Below are 22497 nucleotides of genomic sequence, written 5' to 3'. Positions count from 1 at the left end.
GAAAAGGAATGGAAAGGAACAAGTGTTTGTTAATTACTTGCTATATACAAGATACTTTGCTAAGGACTTTACAAATATTATTTCATTTGATCCTTATAACAGCTGTCTTAGGTAGATGCTATTATTATTTCTATTTTATTTAAGCAAAATGAGGCAAGCAGTGGTTAAATGATAACCAGCTAGTGTCCAAAGCTAGACTTGAATTCAGACCTTCCTGATTAGACCCAATACTCTATCCACTGCACTATCAGACTTCCTGTTACTCATTTTCCCCCTGTAATTTCCAGGGCTAAAGTCATTCTCCTTGACAGAGAGCATATAAACCACATAAGAATTGAACAGTAGTTTTACCTTCTCTCTGTTGTTACCCTTTTCCTTCTTTCATTCTCCCTTTTTTTTTCTAGTGCTGCTGATTAGTATCCTTTCTATTAATGAAATCTCATTTATTTGTGATGTTGAACCATTTGATAGTACCAAGGCCTTTTCAGTAGCCTTGGATAGTAAATGGTTGAGGTCTAAAGAATCTCAAAGTATCAGTTGCCAGTTTGCATCTTCAGATGCCTAAATTTCTTTCTAAAATGACCGGATCACATGAAAGTGACTCACTTATGTTATAAAGAGTATTCAAGCATTTTGTTTAAAGTTTGAATGCTAGAAATTTCTTTAATAGAACAGCACTAGGTCCTCCAAAAAAATTCCCTTTAAACTCTGATCTTTAAACTTCCATTTGCTAGAAAACACAAGTAACTCCTCAGATTTGTACAGTACCTTAAGATTGACAAAGTGCTTTTGTTATAATGAAACATGAAAATTCCTTTTAGTATACTGTGTTATATGCAATAAAGACATTTATTAATATGGAATTCTACCTATATTAAAATGGTAAAAAAAAATGTATATTGCCATTATATGAAGAACGTGGTATTTTATTAGTGGATTAACTCTACTAAAAGAGAGAGCTAGACCCATTACAAATTTATAGTTCTGAAGAAATGTCATGATTTGCCCAAGACCAGATAGCTAGTAAATGATAGATAGCTAGTGACACCCCAAAACTCCCTAAGTTTCTGCTTTCAAGACCATTTCTCAATCTAATGTATCATGTGATATTTTATGGTCAAATTATTAACTAGTGGATAATGGAAGTAGATCTTTAGCATATTCTGATGATTGGAAAATTGCTGAATTATTGACAGTGATTATACTAGATAGATTTAAACTATAATTTGTCACTAACTTTCATGCATTTCTGTAGAATTTTATAAGAACAGAATTTTTATACAGTATTATACACTTAGAGAAGCACCTTGAAAGACATTTTCATTAACTTTCTAAGTTAAAATTGAATGTCTTGCTTGCCTTTTATTAAATTCTTTTCAAAAATATTATTCACTTTATCAAGCCTTACATTAAGATGCTTAATTTTCCACAACAAGTAAAAATGCATTTTGTCAAATATATTTTTATTTATCTATTACTTATAAGCATACTGTCACTAAATGTATTCAGAAAACAAGAATCAATAATTTATAGTTAATTACTCATTCACAAAAATGTAAAAAGTCCAGATAGAAGCATTTAAAATATTAATTTTAGTAAATTTCACCAAGCTTAAATTTATAATGATAAACATAAGGAAAATAGATTAAATACTTTTAATAACATGTTAATATTATAAAAATCTTAAATGATAAGTTCATTGTGTAATTTTTTTCTTACAGATCTTAGTCTTCAAGCAGCTTCTCAAATTATGTCTGCTCCAGTTTATAAGGCCATAAAATTAATGAGAGATATTTCTCAAAACTTCCCAATGAAGGCCAGGTATATTGAAGTTATTTGTTTTGATCAACTAGAGCCCTTTCGTATAGGCTATTTCATATGCACAATCTGATATAATACACTGATGAGAGAACTGATGCTATCAGTTCTAGGTATTTTATATGCAATTGATGCTTTTTATAATATATGTATATATATAATGTTATTGCTTAAAGTAGTTTCATTGGCAAGACTGAGTTTATGACTGAGACACTTTCTGGGCTTTTTTGTTTTCTTGGTGGTAGTCACTGCAAATCACAGTGTAAATCACTTTACATACATTAAACTTCTGGATAAAATTCTTATAGTCAATTTCTGATATTTCTGGTTACTATTTTTGACATTGGTTACTTATTTAAATAGTTCATTGTTGAGTTGTTTCCACTTAAATTCAACTTTTATTTCCCTTCATTTAAAAAAAAAATTATTCTGATCTCATCTCTGAGGACTCAGCAATTTCACTGAAAACATACTGTTGGCTCAGACATAGCTCTCCCATGAGGAACAATTGTTTATTTTTTGTCTATTAAAATATAATCTATTTAATTCCTTTTGGTTCCTCAAATATAGCCAATATTGGTAATCAGTATTGTTCTCTTAATGTATAGCTTAAAGAATCTGCACACTTGCACCCATGCAGAAAATGGCTTCTGTAATCTTGAATTATCTGGTACCGTTGTATAAATTTGCTTATAGGTGAACAACTGCTAAAATAAAAATGCTTTGTCACACAAGTATTTCTGGAGCAAAAACTGTTTATTAATTGACAGGATTTTGAGAATACTTTAGTTTCTACAATTGGTGCACTTTAACTTTTTATTAATCTACTCTTGTCTTCCACCAATGACATTTTGTAACCAAAATCTGGCTGATAAAAAAAGAGAATGAAACTTAGTAAATTGTCTTTTACCTTACATTTATTCCAGAATGTGTTATATTTAACAGAAATAAAATTACAATAAACAGGATGTTAGAATTCCCAATTTCTTCTCCTATACTATATTAATTAACCTTAAACTATCAAGGAAAAATAACTTTGTGACAACAGTATTTATTTTGCAGATCGCTATCTAGAATTACTGTAAATCAACAAATGCGAGTGGAAATAGAAGAAAATCAAAAGGTTTGACTACTTCTTTTATACATTTAGTTTATATTATTAAAATTTCAGATTTTCAAACCAAAATTGTAGTCCTTAATTTGTCACCAAAAAAAAAGGAATTTTCTGAGAGCATTACTATTTTGTATTTGTTTGAATAACTTATTTTAAAATTCACAACCACTTTTCACTAGGGGAAATAATTGTTTCATAAATTAACCATTTAGCTGTATCTTTCTAAATGTTCTCTATAACAATATTACCTTACATTATACAAATACGTAACAATGGAAAGATATATAGCCCTAGACCTAGATTACTTGGTTTCAGATTCAACTTCTGACACATACTAATTTTGTGACTCTGAATAAGTTACTTAACCTTTTAGCACTCTAGGATAGGGCTTCTTAAACTTTTTCCATTCATGTCTCCTCTTTGTTAGAGAAATTTTTACACAACTGTGACATATAGGTATACCATTTAGGTATACAAATAAAACATTTATTAATGATAATTCACAATTTTATGACCCACACACTCAGTTATGCTACCCCATATGGGAGTGTGACCTACAGTTTAAAAAGTTGTGTTCTAGGCAATTCTGATGTTATAATTTGTATAGAAAGGGCTAATCTCCATTAGCAGGAAATGGTTCCTCACTTGGGAGTTCTCTGTATCAAATGAATACATTCCTATTTCTGTGTTCTTGTCTTATTCCCTTTCCTACATCATAAGCTCATGGAGAATAAGAACTTTTTAATTGTCCTGTAGAAATTAATGCTAAATTTTTAAATTTCTTAAATGCAACATTAAAGGACTTAGTATTTTCAAAGGCTTTCTAGTTTAAAAAAAAAAAAGATGATTAAACAAATAAATGTCTTTTAAATTGTAGATGTCAAAAGAAACTTTGTAAATTTGTTTATGATGAAAATTGCAAAACAGATGCTCTCCTATGTGAGCTAAAAGTTATATGGATAGTGTCTTAATTTCATAGAAAAAGTAATGAAATATAATATAGAGAGTAAAAGAGTTAGAATTCAGTGGTAGATGACAATATGAACAAAATTGTAAATTTTGGGATATGTAAAGAATCCTATGTCCATTATTCTACAATTTCCATTATAAAATGTTTAATGTACATTTTGATAATCATTTGATCCATTCTTTTATCCAGTTTTGACCTTTTAAAGTTTATTTTATTCACCAGTTTTATTGTCCTGTTTGAAAGCACTATCTTGCAAGATAAAAAAAAAAAATTGATTAGAGTGTTTAAAGAGGTTTTCACTTGCACAGTTGACCCTCCGTCAGTAAATTTTGCTTCATTAGCCTACATACTGAAGCCTCTAAGTACAGTAACAGCAACTTGAAAACCTCTCTCTTTTGTTATATGGCATTATCCAAAGGAATATTGATATAGAAGCATAGATCTATTGATACAATGGGCAAAAGTGTGTGTTACCCTAATGATGAATTCATTATGTGATCAGTAGCACATTATTGTTATAATACTTAGTTTCTTCTTTGAAAATTCTACTCATGGTGTTGTGGAGGTAAAGCTTCTCAGGGCCATCCAATCCCTAGGAGGCTCTAACAGCCTGTTCTTTTGATGATACACCATTTCCAGTCTCTGACAGTTCATAGGCTTTTCCTTACTTCTGCATTATCAAATCCTTTGTTAACTTCAAAACCCAGTTCAATGTCATCTTCCTAAATAAAAATCTCCTCTGATCTCTCCAGTTATTCGAAATTAACCTGTATTTTTTTTATTTTTACTTATCTGTATTCAATGCAGCATGAGCTCACTAAGGTTAGAGACTGTCTTAGTTTTGTTTTTATATCCAGAGGACCTGGCACAATATCTAGCATGTAGGATATGCTTAATGAATGTTTGTTAAAAGTGATGAAAGCTGGGCTTCGCACTTGTGTCTGAAGTCTAAAGATCAGTCTAACTGAATCTGGAGAAGCTCATGACCAGAAGATTGAACAACAGTAAATGATTTTTTTTTCTTTACTATAGTGATTCCTTTCAGAGTTCACTAAGATGTAGAAGTTAATATTCTGCATTCTTAGAAGCACTCAAAATGATAAAATCTTAGATCATTGGAAGCATACTTAAATTACATTTTGTTAAATTGTGAATACTTCATTATCCTGTCATATAATGACTAGAGAATAAGTCTCAGAACCAGGAAGACATGGATTCAAATCCTGTTTCTGTCACATAATAACTATGTAATCATGAGCAAGTCAAGTTGACCTTTCAGTGGCCCCAGGCAATTATTTAAGATTATAAGGTACAAGTTTATTATTTGCATTAGTGAAGGAATTTTCTATTCAGTGCATCCCCTATCCCAAAGAAGCCATAGATACAACATCAAAAAGTAGTCATGGTTAAAAAATCTGCAGTCATGGTTCAAAAATCTGCATTATAATCACCATAATCACCGGTGCTGAATACAGAATAATATAGGAATACTACTTTTATGATTTGGGGCAAGCTAGTTTTCTTTTTGGTACTTTTTATTTTTCTCTTCTATAAATAAGCAGTTTGGGACTCTTATGGCCTTTGAGATTCCTTTTTACTCAAAACTTATTATCCATGACCTTTGTCGAAACTAGTTCAATTCTATATTTGCCACACAAAGTGCCTGAAGTTGAATCTGTTTATTTGAACCCTTATATGAAGTTGAAATATTAAATAGACTTACAGAAATTATCCAGGCAATAAAATATATTGGTATTTTGGCAAAAACTAAAGTGAGCATGGTTTTCATAAATACTCCTATGTTCATTTTTAGTGAAAAACCAATATATAAGAGACAAGTACATATTTTAAAAGCATCTTTAGTCCAGTATAGGGCTATTTAGTTTCAGGACAAGACTATTGATATAAAAAATAACAATGCTATTCAATCTAGTCTACATACTTCCTTCTGTACCATTTGAATTTCTATACAGTTATTTTATAAGTGACAAAATGAAACCAATTCATATGAAGGTGAAAAGTATAAAAGGAAATAAGACATGAGGATACTGAGCACTAAACAAGCAAGGAAATATTGGAGTCAGGGGGCAGAAAATGTCCAGAGAAAATAAAAACATGGGAGTCAAAGTAAATCTCTGAATTTATGCTTAAAACCAGCTCTGTCACATTTCTCTTAAGAGTCTAAACTTGCCTGTTTTATGAGAGATGAATGAACCACAATTCCTGGGTCAGTTCCTTGTTGGGTAGAGTAAGAGTAGGCAGAGGGCCCCTTCTCATTTCTATCCTCCTCAGATCTTCTTACTGATGCTACTTTATCCAGAGTTTACTGGTTATAACGGTATGGGGAGTAATACATAAGATAGGTACAGGAGCATTTTATATACGTATGTGTATGACACACACTCATCCATTCATTTATATTCTTAACAAGTAACTATCCTGGAAACATAGGTTATGTGTCTAAGCCAATAAGATCCCCAAATCATGTATAGTTATCTTGTTTGCTTACATTTTGATCCTTACCTCAGTCTATTCTTATTCTGTTTTAAGAATCTCCATGATAGACTTGAAATTGAGCCAGGGGATGCTCGTCTATTTATAAATGGTCTTCTAATTGACTTGGACTTTCATGATCCATTTAGGTAAGAATCAGATTCTTTATATAAATTTTATGTTACACAGTCAATTTTATTACATTTACTATATTCATTATTGCTCATGAGATGATGGAAAGTGAGGTACAACCATGAATTAAAGAACTGTTAAAAACATGAAAATGGTGAAAAGGTAGTAACCTTAAGAGATTTGATATAAGTGATCTAATTAACTATATTTCCAGTAACCTCATTCTAAGCACAAAAAAGGTCAGTGATAAGTAGAATTCTAATCTTTACAGATCAACTCTTCCATATTTGGTTGAAGATCTAGGAAACACTTTTTCAGCAAAAAATTTTTTTTTTACTAAATCAACAATGATTTATCAAGTGCTTACTATGTACCAAACACGTTGCTAGAAGCTGAAACTGAGAGAATAAAGGAGAAAGAGTAAAAGGTGAAAGGAGTTTTACAGAAGTGGTAAAACAAGGGAAAACATATATAATTTAATTTTCTTTTCCACTTAATTCTATTTTTCTGGGCCTCAGATGTTTATTTAAATCATGATACAAGGAATGAAGAGAGGGAAACTTTTTAGTATGTAACATGACAAAATTTCAGAAGTGCAAGGGATAATAACTCTCTTACCAAATTTTTGCCTAAATACAAATATTCTCTACAACATACCTGGCAACAAGGACAGCATTTATTAAGCACTTACTCTATGCAAAGCAATAGGAATACAAATAGAAAAGTGAAAGTCCCTACTTTTAAGGAGCTTACATTCTAATGAAGACAACACATATGGAAGACAACAATACAACAACATTTTCATCTGCAAATAGAATGGAAAGGTCTTACAGGCCTTAGGATACAGTAATAAGCATATGAAATTATGAAATGTTTTTTTCCTTAATGTTATCTACTTTGATAAAATATCAAATTCTGAAGTTAAAACATTTGGCAGTGAGAAAATAAAACATATATAGATAAATATATACACATATGCATGCATGTAACTATATGTGTATTATGTATATGTGTTCTATATATGTATATGTATTAATAGATACACATATAATTATGTGTGTATATATATAAATAATATGTATATGTATATTTCTCAAAGACCCATGTGTGCGAGAATGTTTGTAGCAGCCCTTTTTGTAGTGACAAGGAAACTGAGTGGATGCCCATCAGTTGGAGAATGGCTGAATAAGTTAAGGCATATGAATGTAAAATATTACAGGGTGATTTCAGAAAGGTTTGGAGAGACTTGCATGAACTGACACTAAGTAAAGTGAGTAGAACCAAGAGAACACAGTTCTTGACGGACTTGGCTGTTTTCAACAATGAGGTGATTCAGGCCAATTCCAGTAGACTTGTGATGGAGAGAGCCATCCATCTGCATCCAGAAGGAGGACTATGGGGACTGAATGTGAATCACAACATAGTATTTTCACCTTTTGTGTTGGTTGTTTGCTTTCTTTTTTTCTTTTTTCATTTTTTTTTCTTTTTGATCTGTTTTTTTTGTGCAGCATGATATTTAGAAATATTTAGAAAAAATTTATATTTTAACCCATATTATATTATTTGAGGTAAGGATGAGGGAGGGAGGAAGAAAAATTTGAAATACAGGGTTTTGCAAGAGTGAATATTGAAAACTATCTTTGCATATATTTTGAAAATAAAAAGCTATTATTTAAAAAATTTAAGATATTTCCCAATGGATAAGTGCTGACCAACTATAAACAAACTATCTTGTTAAAAAAAAAAAGCTGCAGAATTTTTATAGCCTCTAAAAGATTGCTTCAGATCAATAATGATAAGATAATTACACATAGAAGCATCCCAATGGTTACACCTAACACCTAAAAAGTGGCAAAAGACCAAAAGATAGAAATGATTTTTAAGGAGCTGTGAGAAGATAGACCTGTTAATATACTGTTTTTGGAACTGTGGAATGGCCTAATCCTTCTTGAAAGCATTTCAGGTGGGAAAATGATCTTGTTGCTCTGGAAAAGAGGTCAGAAAATGATCTTCAGAGGCAGAGCCAAAATGATAGAGAAAGAACAAGAAGTTGCCAGAACTCTCTTGGTCTGAGGAAAAAACAATAAAGCAGACTTCCTGCTTTCTAGTAAAATTGTGAGGGATTATGGGATTGGAAAGCTGCATATACAATTGGGTTTAGTACTCTTGTCAGTCACTTTTGCTTAGCTGTTTCTTGTTTTGACAAAGTACGGTTCAGTATTTGTACTGAGGGTATATTGGGAAGAGTCTGTGGTATTAAAAAAAAAAAAAGAATCAATAAAACTTTTTTTTTAAAGTACCCATGATGTACAGTTGTAAGAAAGCTCTACAGTTTAGGCAGTGGTGCCATAAAATATAGAAAAGATCTAAGGAAAGGCTTACAATGTTGGATCAATTTTGCTCAGGAAGAGAAAATGTGGGTAGATTGACATCTATACCAAAGGAGGATGTCTGGCCTGACTCAGGTCTAGTAGAAGTTCAGGTTTGAGAATGATAACCACAATATTTATGAATGGTTTAGGCTTTACAAAGTACTTTAAAAAGATTATCTCATCTATGTTTTAGAATAACCCCAGGAGGTGAGTGCTGAGAAAACTGAAGCTGAGTTTTAAACTGTCTGCCAGGGATCATGTAGCTAGAAATATCTGCCTGAGATAGAATTTTAATTCAGAACTTCCTGTCCCTAAAGCTACCACTAGGATGAATTGAGACAATAACTTTTGGCAAAAGGAATTTTTAAAAATATTTTTAATAAAAAGCATATTCAACAAGGATATTATATTTGATTTAGTTGGGCAAAGCTCCTCTGCCTCTGAATTTGCATTGGTGGTGCACTTGTTGGAAGCATTTTTCACACCCGAAGAGCTTCTAATTATCTTGTGTCCTGTGCTTTTCTACTTACAAGAAAACTGTATTGATGACTTTAGTCTTATTCCCTTGTACAAATTAATCATTAATGATAGCATCATTGCCTTTTTAGTAAAAGAAACCCTTCTTCTAAAGGTACAGATAGTAACTTGTTCCCCCTTTTCCAGCCTGTATTACTCTGTTCCACTTTGCTATACTTCCCACAATGGTAATAGTATATAACACATACTCAATCCTAATTGAATTGTTAAATCTGAACTTTAATGGTTTGGACAGTTACATAGGTACATACTGAAGTTATACTAAATTTACAAATGAATTCAAAACACAGCTGAATCTGGAATCAAGTTCTACTTCTGACACATTGTCACTAGATCACTTCACTTCTCAATGACCAAATAGCTAATATAGTAAGTTTCTGAATAGGTCCCAGTTTGTATTGGTACAGCTTGTTCCCCAGATAGTCCCTATTGCAATGAAATACTAGATCCAATTTTTAAAAGTATTTAACAATAATATATGTATTTATTTCTTTTCTTTGACTATTAAGTATTCTGGATATGCTGAAATTAGAAGGGAAAGCAATGAATGGCCTTCGTGATCTTGGGATTAAAGAAAAAGACTTCAGCAAACTTTTAAAATTAAAAACACATCATATGGATGACAACTATGCATTAGATATTCGACATGCTTCAATAATGGTATGTTTGTATGTAATTCTAAGTCTTTAGGCAAAAACTTTTAGCATATTAAGGTTTAATACTGCATAAATCCTGTTTTGAATGAGCCATTTGCTAGGGTTAGTTAAACATTTTAGGAAAAGTGGTGGTAAGAGGCATTCCACTTTTATCACATTTTTTTGGTAGTACTTCTGAGTTCCTTAAGTGTGAACTTTTATTCCATATATGTTAGAAGGAAATGCTAAGAAATTGTTCAGTACTCTTGTCATGTTAAAAACTAAGCAAATATTTTTGTGATACCTTATATCACATAGCCTTTACTCAAATTTGCTTTGTAGTTCATCATTTTTAGAAATGAAAGAGTAGCAAGTAGATAAGACATTGTATAAGAAAAAGAGCTTAGGTGCTAGGATATCCTTGAAATTATGTTTTTTCATAATCTTCGTTTCAGAAGTATAGTAATTTTTATATTGCCGTTTCTCATGTGCCATTGGTCTGATTTCATTTAATTTTAAGTTCATTTTTTAAAAATTCATTTTAAATTCATCACTTTTTAAAAATGCTTCATGAAAAAGAAAAGTGACCATTTCAGTAATTCTTGTGTTATTGAGTTTATGATCATTAACTGAAGTTTTATGATTTAATATTTTCTTGGAGAGAACTACCATGGAAATATAGAAACATGATAAACAATGAAAATTAAGAGTGTTCACTTGATATCATATACATTAGGAAAAAAAATATTATGAAGTGCTTGGCACATCAGAGTATGGGCTTGTGTTTTGGGGACCTTTTATTTCAAAAAATCCGTGGTGACAGAGAAAATATTAAGAGATGAACATTACTTCTTCATAAGTTTCTTAAAACTAAAATATGACAGAATAATTTATGTCAACAAAAGAGTATCAATTTTATTGTTGGGATAAGTACTTTACAAGGCTGCTCTGTCATCTGTTGAATCATTTGGTTTTCAAATTAATGATGGCAGAAGATTTTAAAAATTTGAACATTTAGAAATACATTGATCATGTCACTGCCTAGTTATTATTGCAAAATATTCAATTAAATACCTTTTCCTCTTCGGTTAATACAAAATTAAATTATTTATGTTTTTGAATCTGATTTTTGTGAGTTTTCATTTTCAATCCTTCAATGAAAATTTATATGTTTTTATAATGTAATTTAATGTCACAATCAATAGGTCCTGTATTTTCATTAATATGGTAGACATATATTGAAGTTACTGAATGTTCTAACATATTTTGTGATATTAAACATGAAGCATTTGTTTAAAACAACTAGAAGATTCTGCTTTCATAAAATATTTAATACATTACTTTATAAAGTGATAAATTTGTATTCATTTTTATTATTTCTCTTTTCCATAAAATCTTAGCCTTGACTATTTATGCTTCCTTTTTCTTACTTTTAATCCTTTTCTTCACTCATCATTCTCCTTTCCCAGTCCTTACCAAGGAATATTAAATCATGATTGCAATAATGTAAGTATTCATATTCTTTATTCTTAACAATTCTTCTTCATAATTATTGCTCTCCTCTATTTTTCTTCCTTGCATTCTTCCTGGTCATCCAATAATGAACAAAATGGCAAGATTAATGGAATTCCTCTTTTCTATCCCTAGAAATTGATACAGTATTATATTAGGTGTGAACATTTGGAGTTATGTAATACTGAACCAATGTTTCTCTTCAGATATGTAATTTCAAGAAGTTTGTTGTCTAGTCCATACAATTTCTAGTAAGAAGAATCTGGAAGAAGAATTTGACATATTATATTTTAAGAAATGAATTCTCTTTTAACCATTCCACTTATTCACTAAGCCAAGTATCTAAAATTATAGATCTTATTCCTGGGATTTGAGCATACTCTAATCAAGGTTCAAAATTTTGACCAAAACATTTCAGACTGTCTTCCAGTAATCTCAAAATCAAGACCAAAAATGTGCTTATTAGATGTTTATTAGAAAGAAGATCCTAGATTTTTTACATTTGGGGAAGCAAAGAGCATTCAGTCTAGTTGGGAAGATAAGACATAGAAATATTAAAGTTAAATCATATCAATATGTTAACATAATTTAAAAACAATAAAGGAGATTTTACTTATCAGTGTATTATTTGTTTATAAATTTATTAATATAAAAATTATATGCACAATAATAATTGTAAAAGGTTTTGAGATGAAACAATCACTTTAAGATTGGGGAATCATGAAGGAAGAGTTTATGGATATTTTAGGATTTAAACTCTTTTTTAAAGGATATATAAAATTGGGATATATATAGAAGAAGTTGGAAGATATTTCAGGTTCCCAAACAGAATTATTCAGAAGTAAAGCTCATTCTCAGTTTAGTTGAAGAAGTATTATTCAAATACCATATTAAAAATTTTTGGTGAGCACAAAAGAATTATTAAATATTATTGGCCTCAAATAATTGATAAATCCTTTGGAGAAACAAGCTATTTATAAGAAATATATATATGTATACATACATATATATATGTAATGCACACATATTTCTTATATTTTAAAATCCTTTTTCAACAAAAGCATTCAATTCTGTTTGTATTTCTAATGCTGTCCTATCTTTGCTATCTAAAGTGTTACTTTTTAAAGTTTTTTTGTAATCAAAACTGTAAATTTTAGATATAAAGGGGGCTTCAGAGTTTATTTAGTTCAGCCTTTAAGACTAAAGGGTAGAGAGTCTAAAATTCATTGGCTTATTATTAAAACCCTATGTCAAGTTATATGTTATTTTCCTAGTTTTTTCGACCCAGTGTTCTTTCTACTATATTACATCTCATTTCCAATAAATCTTTATAAATTTGAATATATTAATATTCATTAATTTAATTAAAATTAATTATTATATAATAATAAAATTTAATTTAAAATAATAATTTTTACTAATGTGAAATAGATATTTATAAAAATAATGAATTCTTATTGAAACACTATACTCACTAGAAAGTAAGAACTGAGTATGTTACAAAAAAATACTTCTTGATATTTCATAACAAGGCTATACCCTTCTTAGACAATGGTAGGTCACCTGTAGGTTCAGTTCTTTTTCAATACCAGCAGTTATTGAACAGATTGATTGAGCATCCTGTAGTCCTTATCTATGAAAAGCTCTGCCAGATATTTAACTAACACCTGTGTCATTATTTTAAGGTTAAATAGATAATAGTTTTTCTTGACTAGTTGGATTGAAGTCACATGATTTTGATAGCAGATAGACTTCAGAGTGTTTTTGTTAAAATAGCCAGCCATCTAGTAACAAATGATCATGAAACCCCCCAAAAAATGTCAAAAAACTATGATATCTTGTTGGTGGAATTGTAAATACATCCAGCTATTCTGGAGAGCAATTTGGAACTATGCTCAAAAAGTTACCAAACCTTTGATCCAGCAGTGTTTCTACTGGGTTTATATCCCAAAGAGATTTTAAAGAAGGGAAAGGGATCTATATGTGCAAGAATGTTTGTGGCAGCCCTCTTTGTAGTGACCAGAAACTGGAAACTGAGTGGATGCCCATCAATTGGAGAATGGCTGAATAAATTGTGGTATATGAATATTATGGAATATTATTGATCTGTAAGAAATGACCAGCAGGATGATTTCAGAAAGGCCTGGAGAGACTTGTATGAACTGATGCTGAGTGAAATGAGCAGGGCCAGGAGATCATTATATACTTCAACAACAATACTGTATGATGATCAATTCTGATGGACCTGGCCATCTTCAACAATGAGATGAACCAAATCAGTTCCAATAGAGCAGTAATGAATTGAACCAGCTACAGCCAGCGAAAGAACTCTGGGAGATGACTATGAACCATTACATAGAATTCCCAATCCTTTTTTTTTTGTCCGCCTGAATTTTTTATTTCCTTCACAGGCTAATTGTACAATATTTCAAAGTCCGACTCTTTTTGTACAGCAAAATAACTGTTTGGACACGTATACTTATATTGTATTTAATTTATACTTTTAATGTATTTAACATGTATTGGTCAGCCTGCCATCTGAGGAAGAGGGTGGGGGGAAGGAGGGAAAAAATTGATACAAAAGGTTTGGCAATTGTCAGTGCTGTAAAATTACACATGCATATAACTTGTAAATAAAAAGATATATATATGTGTGTATATATATATATATATATATATATATATATATATATATATATATATATAAACCTATGATTTCTTCAACAAGAAATCTTGTCTCAACAACTTAATAATTTTAGGTATTTGGCTTAGTGGATAAGTGGAATGGTTAAAAGAGAATTGATTTCTTAAAATATACTAATTGACTTGTTGAAAATCTATACATAGTATGTGTGCAGCATTTCTTTCCATTTACTAATATTAGTAACCTTTTCAAAAAAGAATATAAGATTAGTTTGGAAGGATTTGTTCTTAATCCAACTTGATTCCTAGTAATTACAACTTTCTCATTTGAGTGCCTAACTCAGTCTATTCCAATTCATTTTTACTGTATACTGCTCTCCAGTTGATACTATGATAAAAAGACAAAAAAAAATAGTCCTTCCAGTTTACATTTTTCAAGGAAAATATAACCTGTGGAAAGATAAACAAATGAATAAATGGATGAATGAATGAAAAAAGCATTTCTTATGCACCTATGTGCAAAGCATTGTACTAAACACCAGGAATTTAAATAAGAAAAGCAAGACAGTCCCTGCTTTCATGGAGTTCACATTCTTCTTCTTCTTCTTTTTTTTTTTTTAATAAAGCTTTTTATTTTCAAAACATATGCACGGATGACAGCATTGTCCCTTGCATAGCCTTCTGTTTCAGATTTTCTCTTCTCTCCTGACCTCCTGCCCTAGATGGCAAGCAATCCAATATATGTTAAACATGGGAGTTCACATTCTTTTAGGAAAGATAACATATAAAGAGGGTTTCAGCTATAAGTCATATACAAAGACCCTGTAGTGTTTAGGGTAAAATATATGTTTCTGATATTGAATAATTTCATAGGGCCAAGGATTTGTTTAGAAAAAATGTTCAGGTCCAGATTTTCAGTAATTAAAGCTATTAAGGAGGCAAGAGCTACAGAATCTACAGAAGTGGGTGCCAGGTCATATCTTCAGAAAGAATGAGTCCTTGGATGTCAGTTATGGCTTTGTGGGCTGAACTGGAGTAAGGCAAGTAGTCTGGAGGACCCTGCAATTCTCAAGGTTTTTGAATTTATGTCCCTTTTCTGTCTTAATTCTAATCCAAGGAGAGATAGTAGTGGTTTGATTTGACAGGCACATACCCCTTCTGTTTCTCCCTCAGAAGGCCTTGTTAATTCAAATAGTATAATTTCCTTGCCCTGTAGTTCACATTATTATGAAATTTTTATGTATATGAAACTTTTGTTTCTGTCTTTGACCTATTTGGGGATTCCAGCAATGGGATCTCTTGAGTCATTTTCTTTCTTTTTTTCAGAGTTGCAAATTGTTTTGCAGAATGGTTGGACTAATTCACAGTTACATCAAGAGTGTATGTGCCTTCATAAAATCCCTCTAACATTTTGTTTTCTGTTTTTTAAAAAAATATTTTCTATGATGCCTTGAGGAGAAACTAACTTAGAGATTGATTTAATTTGCTCTTATTTCTCTTATTAATGGATTGGAACAGTCAAGTAGTTGATAATAGTTTGCATTCTACTTTGAAAAGAATTTTTATCTTTTTATCTTCCTTGACCATTTTTTCCATTAAGGAATGACGTGCTTATATATTTATTTTTCTATATATTTTGTACATCAAACCTTTATGAGAGATAATGGATGTAAATTTTTTCACCTAATCAGCTTTCCATTCTTAAACTAGCTTTATTTGGTTTATGCAAAATCTTTGTACTTATATGTTTTCTTTTAAACTATGAACTAATTGGAAAGTTTTTTGTGTTGTACTTTTCTTTCTATGGCTTTTCTTTTTGTTCTTTATAATGATCATTTCAATTACATGATAAGAATTTTGTTTGTAATACCTTCTCAAACCTCCAGAGAAATATTATCTTTTTAATGTCTTTAATCTCATTCCTAAATTTCAGAGTACTCATCTAATTCTACCAATCTGTCCTAGTAGATGCTGAGAATCTTAAAAGTCATACAAATAAGGAATAACCCTTTGACATAGGTAAATTTTAATTTAGACAGTGTAAATTTAAAAGCCACATTTGAGACTCCTAGGAAATGGGAATATAATAGTGTTTTCATGGCAAAAGATATTTGGATCATGGTTATCAGAGAGATGAACACAAGTGGAGGGGAGAAGATAAGTCCAGGTCTCAGTCACTGAAAAGACAAGTATACAATTGTTTTAGATATATAGATATTTAACATAGGGTTACACTAAGAGCAGGAAAGGGGTTCAGTGATCTAGCAAGAAAATCATTTTCTCAGCTATCACACAGACAAGTCCACATTATTCTTCATAATTTAGCATGGAAATTACTTGATAATTACTCTCATAACACAGGACAGTTCAGTGAGATAGGCAAGAAATAGTAATTTTGGAGATAGGGTGGAGGAATGGAGATGATGCACGGATTGTTTTCTCATCTCTGATATAAGAGATGGAGAGATATTAGGAGCTCGTCAGCACCATGGGCGTTTCTGGAGATGGAGGGTTCCAGAAACGATAAAGATTCTAGGCTGGAGGAAAGGGAGGGTATAGAAGAGAGCCTGTCATAAGAAAATCTGCATACCCAGTAAATCAGAAAGGTTTTTGTATCTATTGCACAAGTATTTACTGTAGGATGATCCTAAAGTGAACTAGTCATTTCATATTACATTCCAGTTACTAGGGAGAGCTGTTGATACTGAGACAAAGTGAAGTTTACAGGAATGTGGTACTTGGAGCCATGTGAAAGGATGAAAGAAATTATTTTCTGTGAATAATAAAGCAATTTCTTTGGTCTCTACTCATCTTGCACTGTGAGGAGCAATAGTTACCAAATCTGACAGACCTAAATATGGCAGAGAGAAATCTGTAGTGCAGGGAACCCTGATCCTAATTCTGAGGTAGAAGAGGAAGTTCATCCCAGAATCTTCCTAGAAAGAGTGTGTGACTGTCATGACAACCATTTAGCACCTAATAGAAAGCCAATAAGGAATTTTCATTCATATTTTCACATCATAAAAGATTCCTCAAAAAGTGAACCCCAAATAAAACTCTTAAACAATCCTCTGATTATTAATGCCAAGGAAGGTGTATATAACTATTTCACAGAGGGGAGAGCAAGCCATGGGACAAGTATTTCAAGTGAACCCCACCATAAAGCTTGTAAAAATGTATATCCCTATAAAACTGAGCTGATAAATCTATAAAGAACCAAGATGAAAATTAAATAATTGTAGGAAATGGAAAAACATAGAGCAGTGGTAATAAAGCACCTCTCCTTGACTGACCATTACACACATTAGGAAACATGGGTCAATTGTGCCCTATGTAGATTGAGGAGTATTAGGAGCTGAAAAGCAACAGGAAGAAGAGCTGACAAGATATAGAACACCCAAAAGGCTGGGATTTTAGAGTAAAAGAGCAATCTGAAAGAGGCAAGTTTGCCTGATTCCTGAATGGGAAAGCCAGTGGAAGTTATAAATGGTAAAGTTGTTAATTCTATAGGAAAATTATTTCATTTTCAAGTGACAACTTCTGAGACTGGACATCTGAAATATGTCTAAGAATACCTGATTTAGGGTTGTTACCTACAGCCTAGTTGTGAATATGTCTGAGAGGTGTAGTATATGTAGTAATTCATTCATTATATTTTACATTCCTTTTACTTTTCTGATTATGAGTAAAGATTGTATACCTTAAGGTATGTTTGTGTTCAATTCTATTGTGTCATGCTCATGTAATTAGGGCTTATTGCAATACAGTGGGCCATATAGAAAGGTGGAAATAACCAATGGTTTGGGGACTTAAGCCTAGACTTTAACTGGATAGATCTCACAGCTGGCTGGATAAAATGAGCAATTTCTATCAATAGCTGAGGCAATTGGGGTTAAGTGACTTGTCCATGGTCACACAACTAGAAAATGTCTGAAGTCACATCTGAACTCAGGTCCTCCTGACTTCAGGGCTAGTGCTGTATTCACTGCACCATCTAGCTGCCCCAAAATAGCAATTCTTTAAGGAAAATAGAAGTGGCAACTTTAAGAATATTAAGAAAGAGGGGCTGTTGCCTGTGATCCTAAATTTTACCTATCTGAACTAATGTTCAGATTTTTTTCCTTTTTTAGTTTTTTTCATTATCAGCTATTATTAGTTATTGTATAATAAAATTTGAGATCTTATAAGATTCCTTTTCAACTTTTTTGTTGTTTCTTTTGATGTTTTTGACTTTTGTTCCGTTAGATGAATTTTATGTTTGTTTTATTTAACTCTCTAAATTATCCCTTGGATAATTCAAATTAATATTACATCAGATCTCCTGATTAGAATTCTAATTCTAATTCAATTAGTACTTGTTTGATACTAATACTCATTGGTTCCTTGGCCAGGTTACTTCTCCAGGTCTCGGTTTCTTCTTCTATACTAATGTGGTAGTGAAATTAAATGGCAGTTCACCATGTTGAGTTGAATGGCAGAATTAAAGTCAGGAAAACTATATGCATACACACACACACACACACACACACACACACACACACATACACGGTAATGATGAAATCCTGAACAAATCACTTAAACTCCTTAAGCCTTAGTTTTCTCACCCATGAAATATATTAATAATTGCTTATAAGATTGTATGAAATGAGAAAGTATATCAAGTGATTTGCAAACCTTAAACTGCTTAATAAATGCCAACTGTTTTGTTACTATTGTTATTGCTATCTCAAGTCTTTTTCAGTACTCTGAATCTAAGATCTATACATAAAGTTCTCACTAGTAAGAACATCAGTAAAACATATTTGTGTACAGGGGGTGTAAGACTGCAACATACCTATGTGGCTGTAGAAGTAACTATGCAAGAAGCTAAAATTACGGTGTATGTGCACAAAGAGTTGATTTCAAAACAAATTATGATTGAGAACAAAGAAATGTATACTTACTATTAAATTTCACTTTTATTCTTTTCCCAGTTTTATTTTCCTATGTCTATCAATATTGTCACTTTTATATATTACTGGCTTCTTTTCTAGTGGGTGAATAATTTAGAACAAGATGATATATATGCTATGTGGCCAGCAAGTTGCCAAGAACTTTTGGAGCCAATATACCCTGGAAATATACCCTCAATTAGACGTAATTTTTATAATCTGGTAAGTTGTTCAGTCTTAAAAGTCATTTCATTCTCTAACAAAATAGATACATTTCAAATAAATAGCAGCCTCTTGGAGTTATCATGCAAAACTAAGCAAACCATAGGAAAATTGGGATATAGAAAGTATTTGCAAGAGTATTTGTAAGTTATCAAAATCCAAGATTCAAAGTGATACACTTTCTATAGCAGAGAAACCAGGGTTGGAATAGGCAATATCTATGGCAATCTAGAGAGCATCTAAGATGATACATCTGAACATTGACCTATGTATTATGTGCCAAGATGTTGACTCCTATTATAGAATATCTAAATATTTTACATATACTGCCTGAATTATAGACAGAACCATCTATTGTTTTTCCATAAAACATGATTTTTAATGAAACTATTTTAGGGGCAGTTTCATGACAAAAATGTTATGAATGGACCATTTGTTTTTGTGCAACTGAAATTTGAACAAATCCTTAATACATTACCTTAGAGAAAATGTGCCTGCTGACAAATCTGAATTAGGGAGATCTCTGACATCATCACCAGAGGGCTTTAGAATTGGAGGGGAAGATTTGTCTGTTGATTAGGTAATGTTAACATCCTCCAGGGGGTAAGGTAAGAGAAGCGAACTTTCCCAACCTGTAGTTTGGGAAATTCCCAAACCTGTAGTTTAAAATTTAACCCATGATGACAGCTCTCTGATGAATTAGACGTCCTTTTCTTCTTCCCCCAAGTCAGTATGACCATAGGGTGCAAAAGGTTCAATCTATTTCTTTTAAAGAAAAGAGCAACTGAAAAGTACTGAACGTGATACAAAATGTGATTATGTGATTAAAAGTAGATCCAAGGATTTGGGGAACTAAATATTCTAAACAATGGAACAATATTTTTGAACATGAAAGAATTCCTGAAAATTCCTCCAAAAATCTTTTTTCCTGTTTCTATTTTCTTTAAAAGGAGTAAGTAAAATAATTCTTTTGTGAATATGGCTGCTTAGCAGTAAATATATTATGTAAAAATTTTAGTATTTCTCTGATTTTTAGCAACCAACATAAAGAAGAGAGACTTAAACTAAGACTTGTGGTTTAGTTGACCTTATTTTGCTTCCTTCCAGGAATTACCTCAAACATGCAGGACATCCTTGTTTTTAATATGGGGCTTATAGTGTAGTAAATCTTTTTTATTCCATTTATGCCAAGTACAGCGATACTCAGCTATCAATTTTCTAACCATCTTAAAAGATTTTCATCACACTCCATTGCAATATTAAATATTTGAATTAAAAATTTTTGGATTTTGAATTCTAAATTAAATAGAAAATAAAAAGTTTGTAAAATATGATTGATAATTTTACATATGGTGTGACATATATTTTTAATAACATATGAAATGTAGACTCTGTATTAGGCTTTTTTGAGGATACTTTTAAAGATTTAACAAAGAAATGATGATATATGATGAGGATATGATAACATAGTTGATGAAGAAGATAGTTTAAAAGTGCCTTGAGTAATGCTGACATTGATTTTAGTAACTACATTGTTTAAAAAAAAAAAACTTCACACTAAATTAATGTGATAGCTACTTCTCTCAAAATGTTTACATTAGTAGAGTTTTGTAATTAATAATTTCATCAACTCAAAAACATATTGACTTTAAATTTTACCAGGGTAATAGTAGATATTTAAAAATAAAAAATAATTGTGATTACTAAGTTCTATTTTCCTTTTAGGTTCTTTTTATTGATCCTGGTCAAGAAATTACAACAGATTTTGTAAAAATTGCTGAACTGTTCTATGAGTACAGAATCCCTCTAAGGTAATTTTAAAATTATAACATTAAATTGATTTTTTAGTTTAGTTTTTAAAAGTTATTCTTAAATATGATTGCTTAAGATTGAAATGTTCTCTTACCATTAGGTTAGAAGTCAAAAAGTTTCAGTGTTGTTGTTTTTTTAATTTATATTCCTATCTAGCTAAAGCTTTGAATTTCTCTTAAAAGTAAATAATAGCTCTCATTTTAAAATAACTTTTTTTAATTTTCTAGTCAGTTACCATATGGTCAATTAAGCATATACACATCCTACTTCTTAGCATTCCCAAATTAACTTAATAGTGATCATTTTTAATGCCTTCTCAGTAAAAGAGAAATTTTATCATATCTTAAAACTCTTTTATCTAATAGGTACTTCCCCCTGATTACAAACTTCTTTTGTTACTACTAACTGGTTTCACAGGTAACCAGTATTCCTTAGGAGATTTGACTAATATCTGGATAATAATAGCATAGTCTTGCCATTGATCATATCCTTTATTTAATGATGCTTTTGGGTAATTATTAACTAAAGCTTATGGTTATATTTTGTTATTATTGTTATTCAGAGTCTTAGTTGCCTAGGCCCCTGACAGGTTAAATGACTTGTCCAGGATCACATAGCCAAAATGTGAAAGAGATAGGACTTGAACTCTGTATAGGACTAATCTGATTTCAATGCCAGTTCTCTCTTTTTAAAAAAGTTTTCCTGCTAAGTTTTGTTAGTAATTTATAAAAATGTTATGATTATGTAGTTTTATTTTATATTCTTCTAATAAGTTACTTTTCCCACTGATTTTAGCTTTATCTATAAGCTTCTCTTTTTAAATATAATCATCTGCATAAAGCAACAATTTCCTTACCTTTTTCACAGTTTATAGTCTTTTTCTTTTCCTTGTCTTGGTAATACTAGAGTTTCTAAAATTGCAGCAAATCATATTGAAAGGACATCTTTGCTTTACTTCTGATCTTATTGGAGAGTCATCTAGAATGTTTTCATTAATAAATAATTCTGACTTTTGGTTTCATGTATATGCTATTTATCCTATTTATTCCTATAGTTTTTATTGTTTTAAACAAAAATAAATATATTTTGTCAATAGCCTTTACTATAGCTATATAGTAGGTTATTTATATATTTTTTATTTACTAACATCACTTTAAAATGTAATTTTCTACATATGCTTATAAAACTTTTATGCTCTAGATTATAGTTAATATTTACAAAAGTGCCAAACATAGGAGAAATGTTTATAAACCTTTTATTATCTATTGTACCTTTAAGCATTAATACATTAGTATTCATCTATTCA

At 30.9% G+C, this 22497-nt stretch overlaps 1 protein-coding gene across 5 annotated transcripts in view; it reads left to right on the top strand.

Annotated features, from left to right (window-relative positions):
* The window catches only part of UGGT2 (UDP-glucose glycoprotein glucosyltransferase 2), a 191672-nt gene that overhangs the window by 56697 nt on the left and 112478 nt on the right, over nucleotides 1-22497 (top strand). For all 5 annotated transcript variants that reach the window (XM_031958563.1, XM_031958562.1, XM_031958564.1 and 2 more), the window contains 6 exons: nucleotides 1722-1821; nucleotides 2881-2941; nucleotides 6453-6544; nucleotides 9946-10096; nucleotides 19260-19379; nucleotides 21105-21190. In XM_031958563.1, the coding sequence (XP_031814423.1) occupies nucleotides 1722-1821; nucleotides 2881-2941; nucleotides 6453-6544; nucleotides 9946-10096; nucleotides 19260-19379; nucleotides 21105-21190 (610 nt within the window). The remainder of the gene's footprint in view (nucleotides 1-1721; nucleotides 1822-2880; nucleotides 2942-6452; nucleotides 6545-9945; nucleotides 10097-19259; nucleotides 19380-21104; nucleotides 21191-22497) is intronic.

The sequence above is a fragment of the Sarcophilus harrisii genome, chromosome 3, assembly GCF_902635505.1.
Source record: "Sarcophilus harrisii chromosome 3, mSarHar1.11, whole genome shotgun sequence".
NCBI classification, from domain to species: Eukaryota; Metazoa; Chordata; class Mammalia; order Dasyuromorphia; family Dasyuridae; genus Sarcophilus; species Sarcophilus harrisii.
Note: the sequence above shows the minus strand (reverse complement) of the source record. Positions and strands in the feature narration are given on the sequence as shown.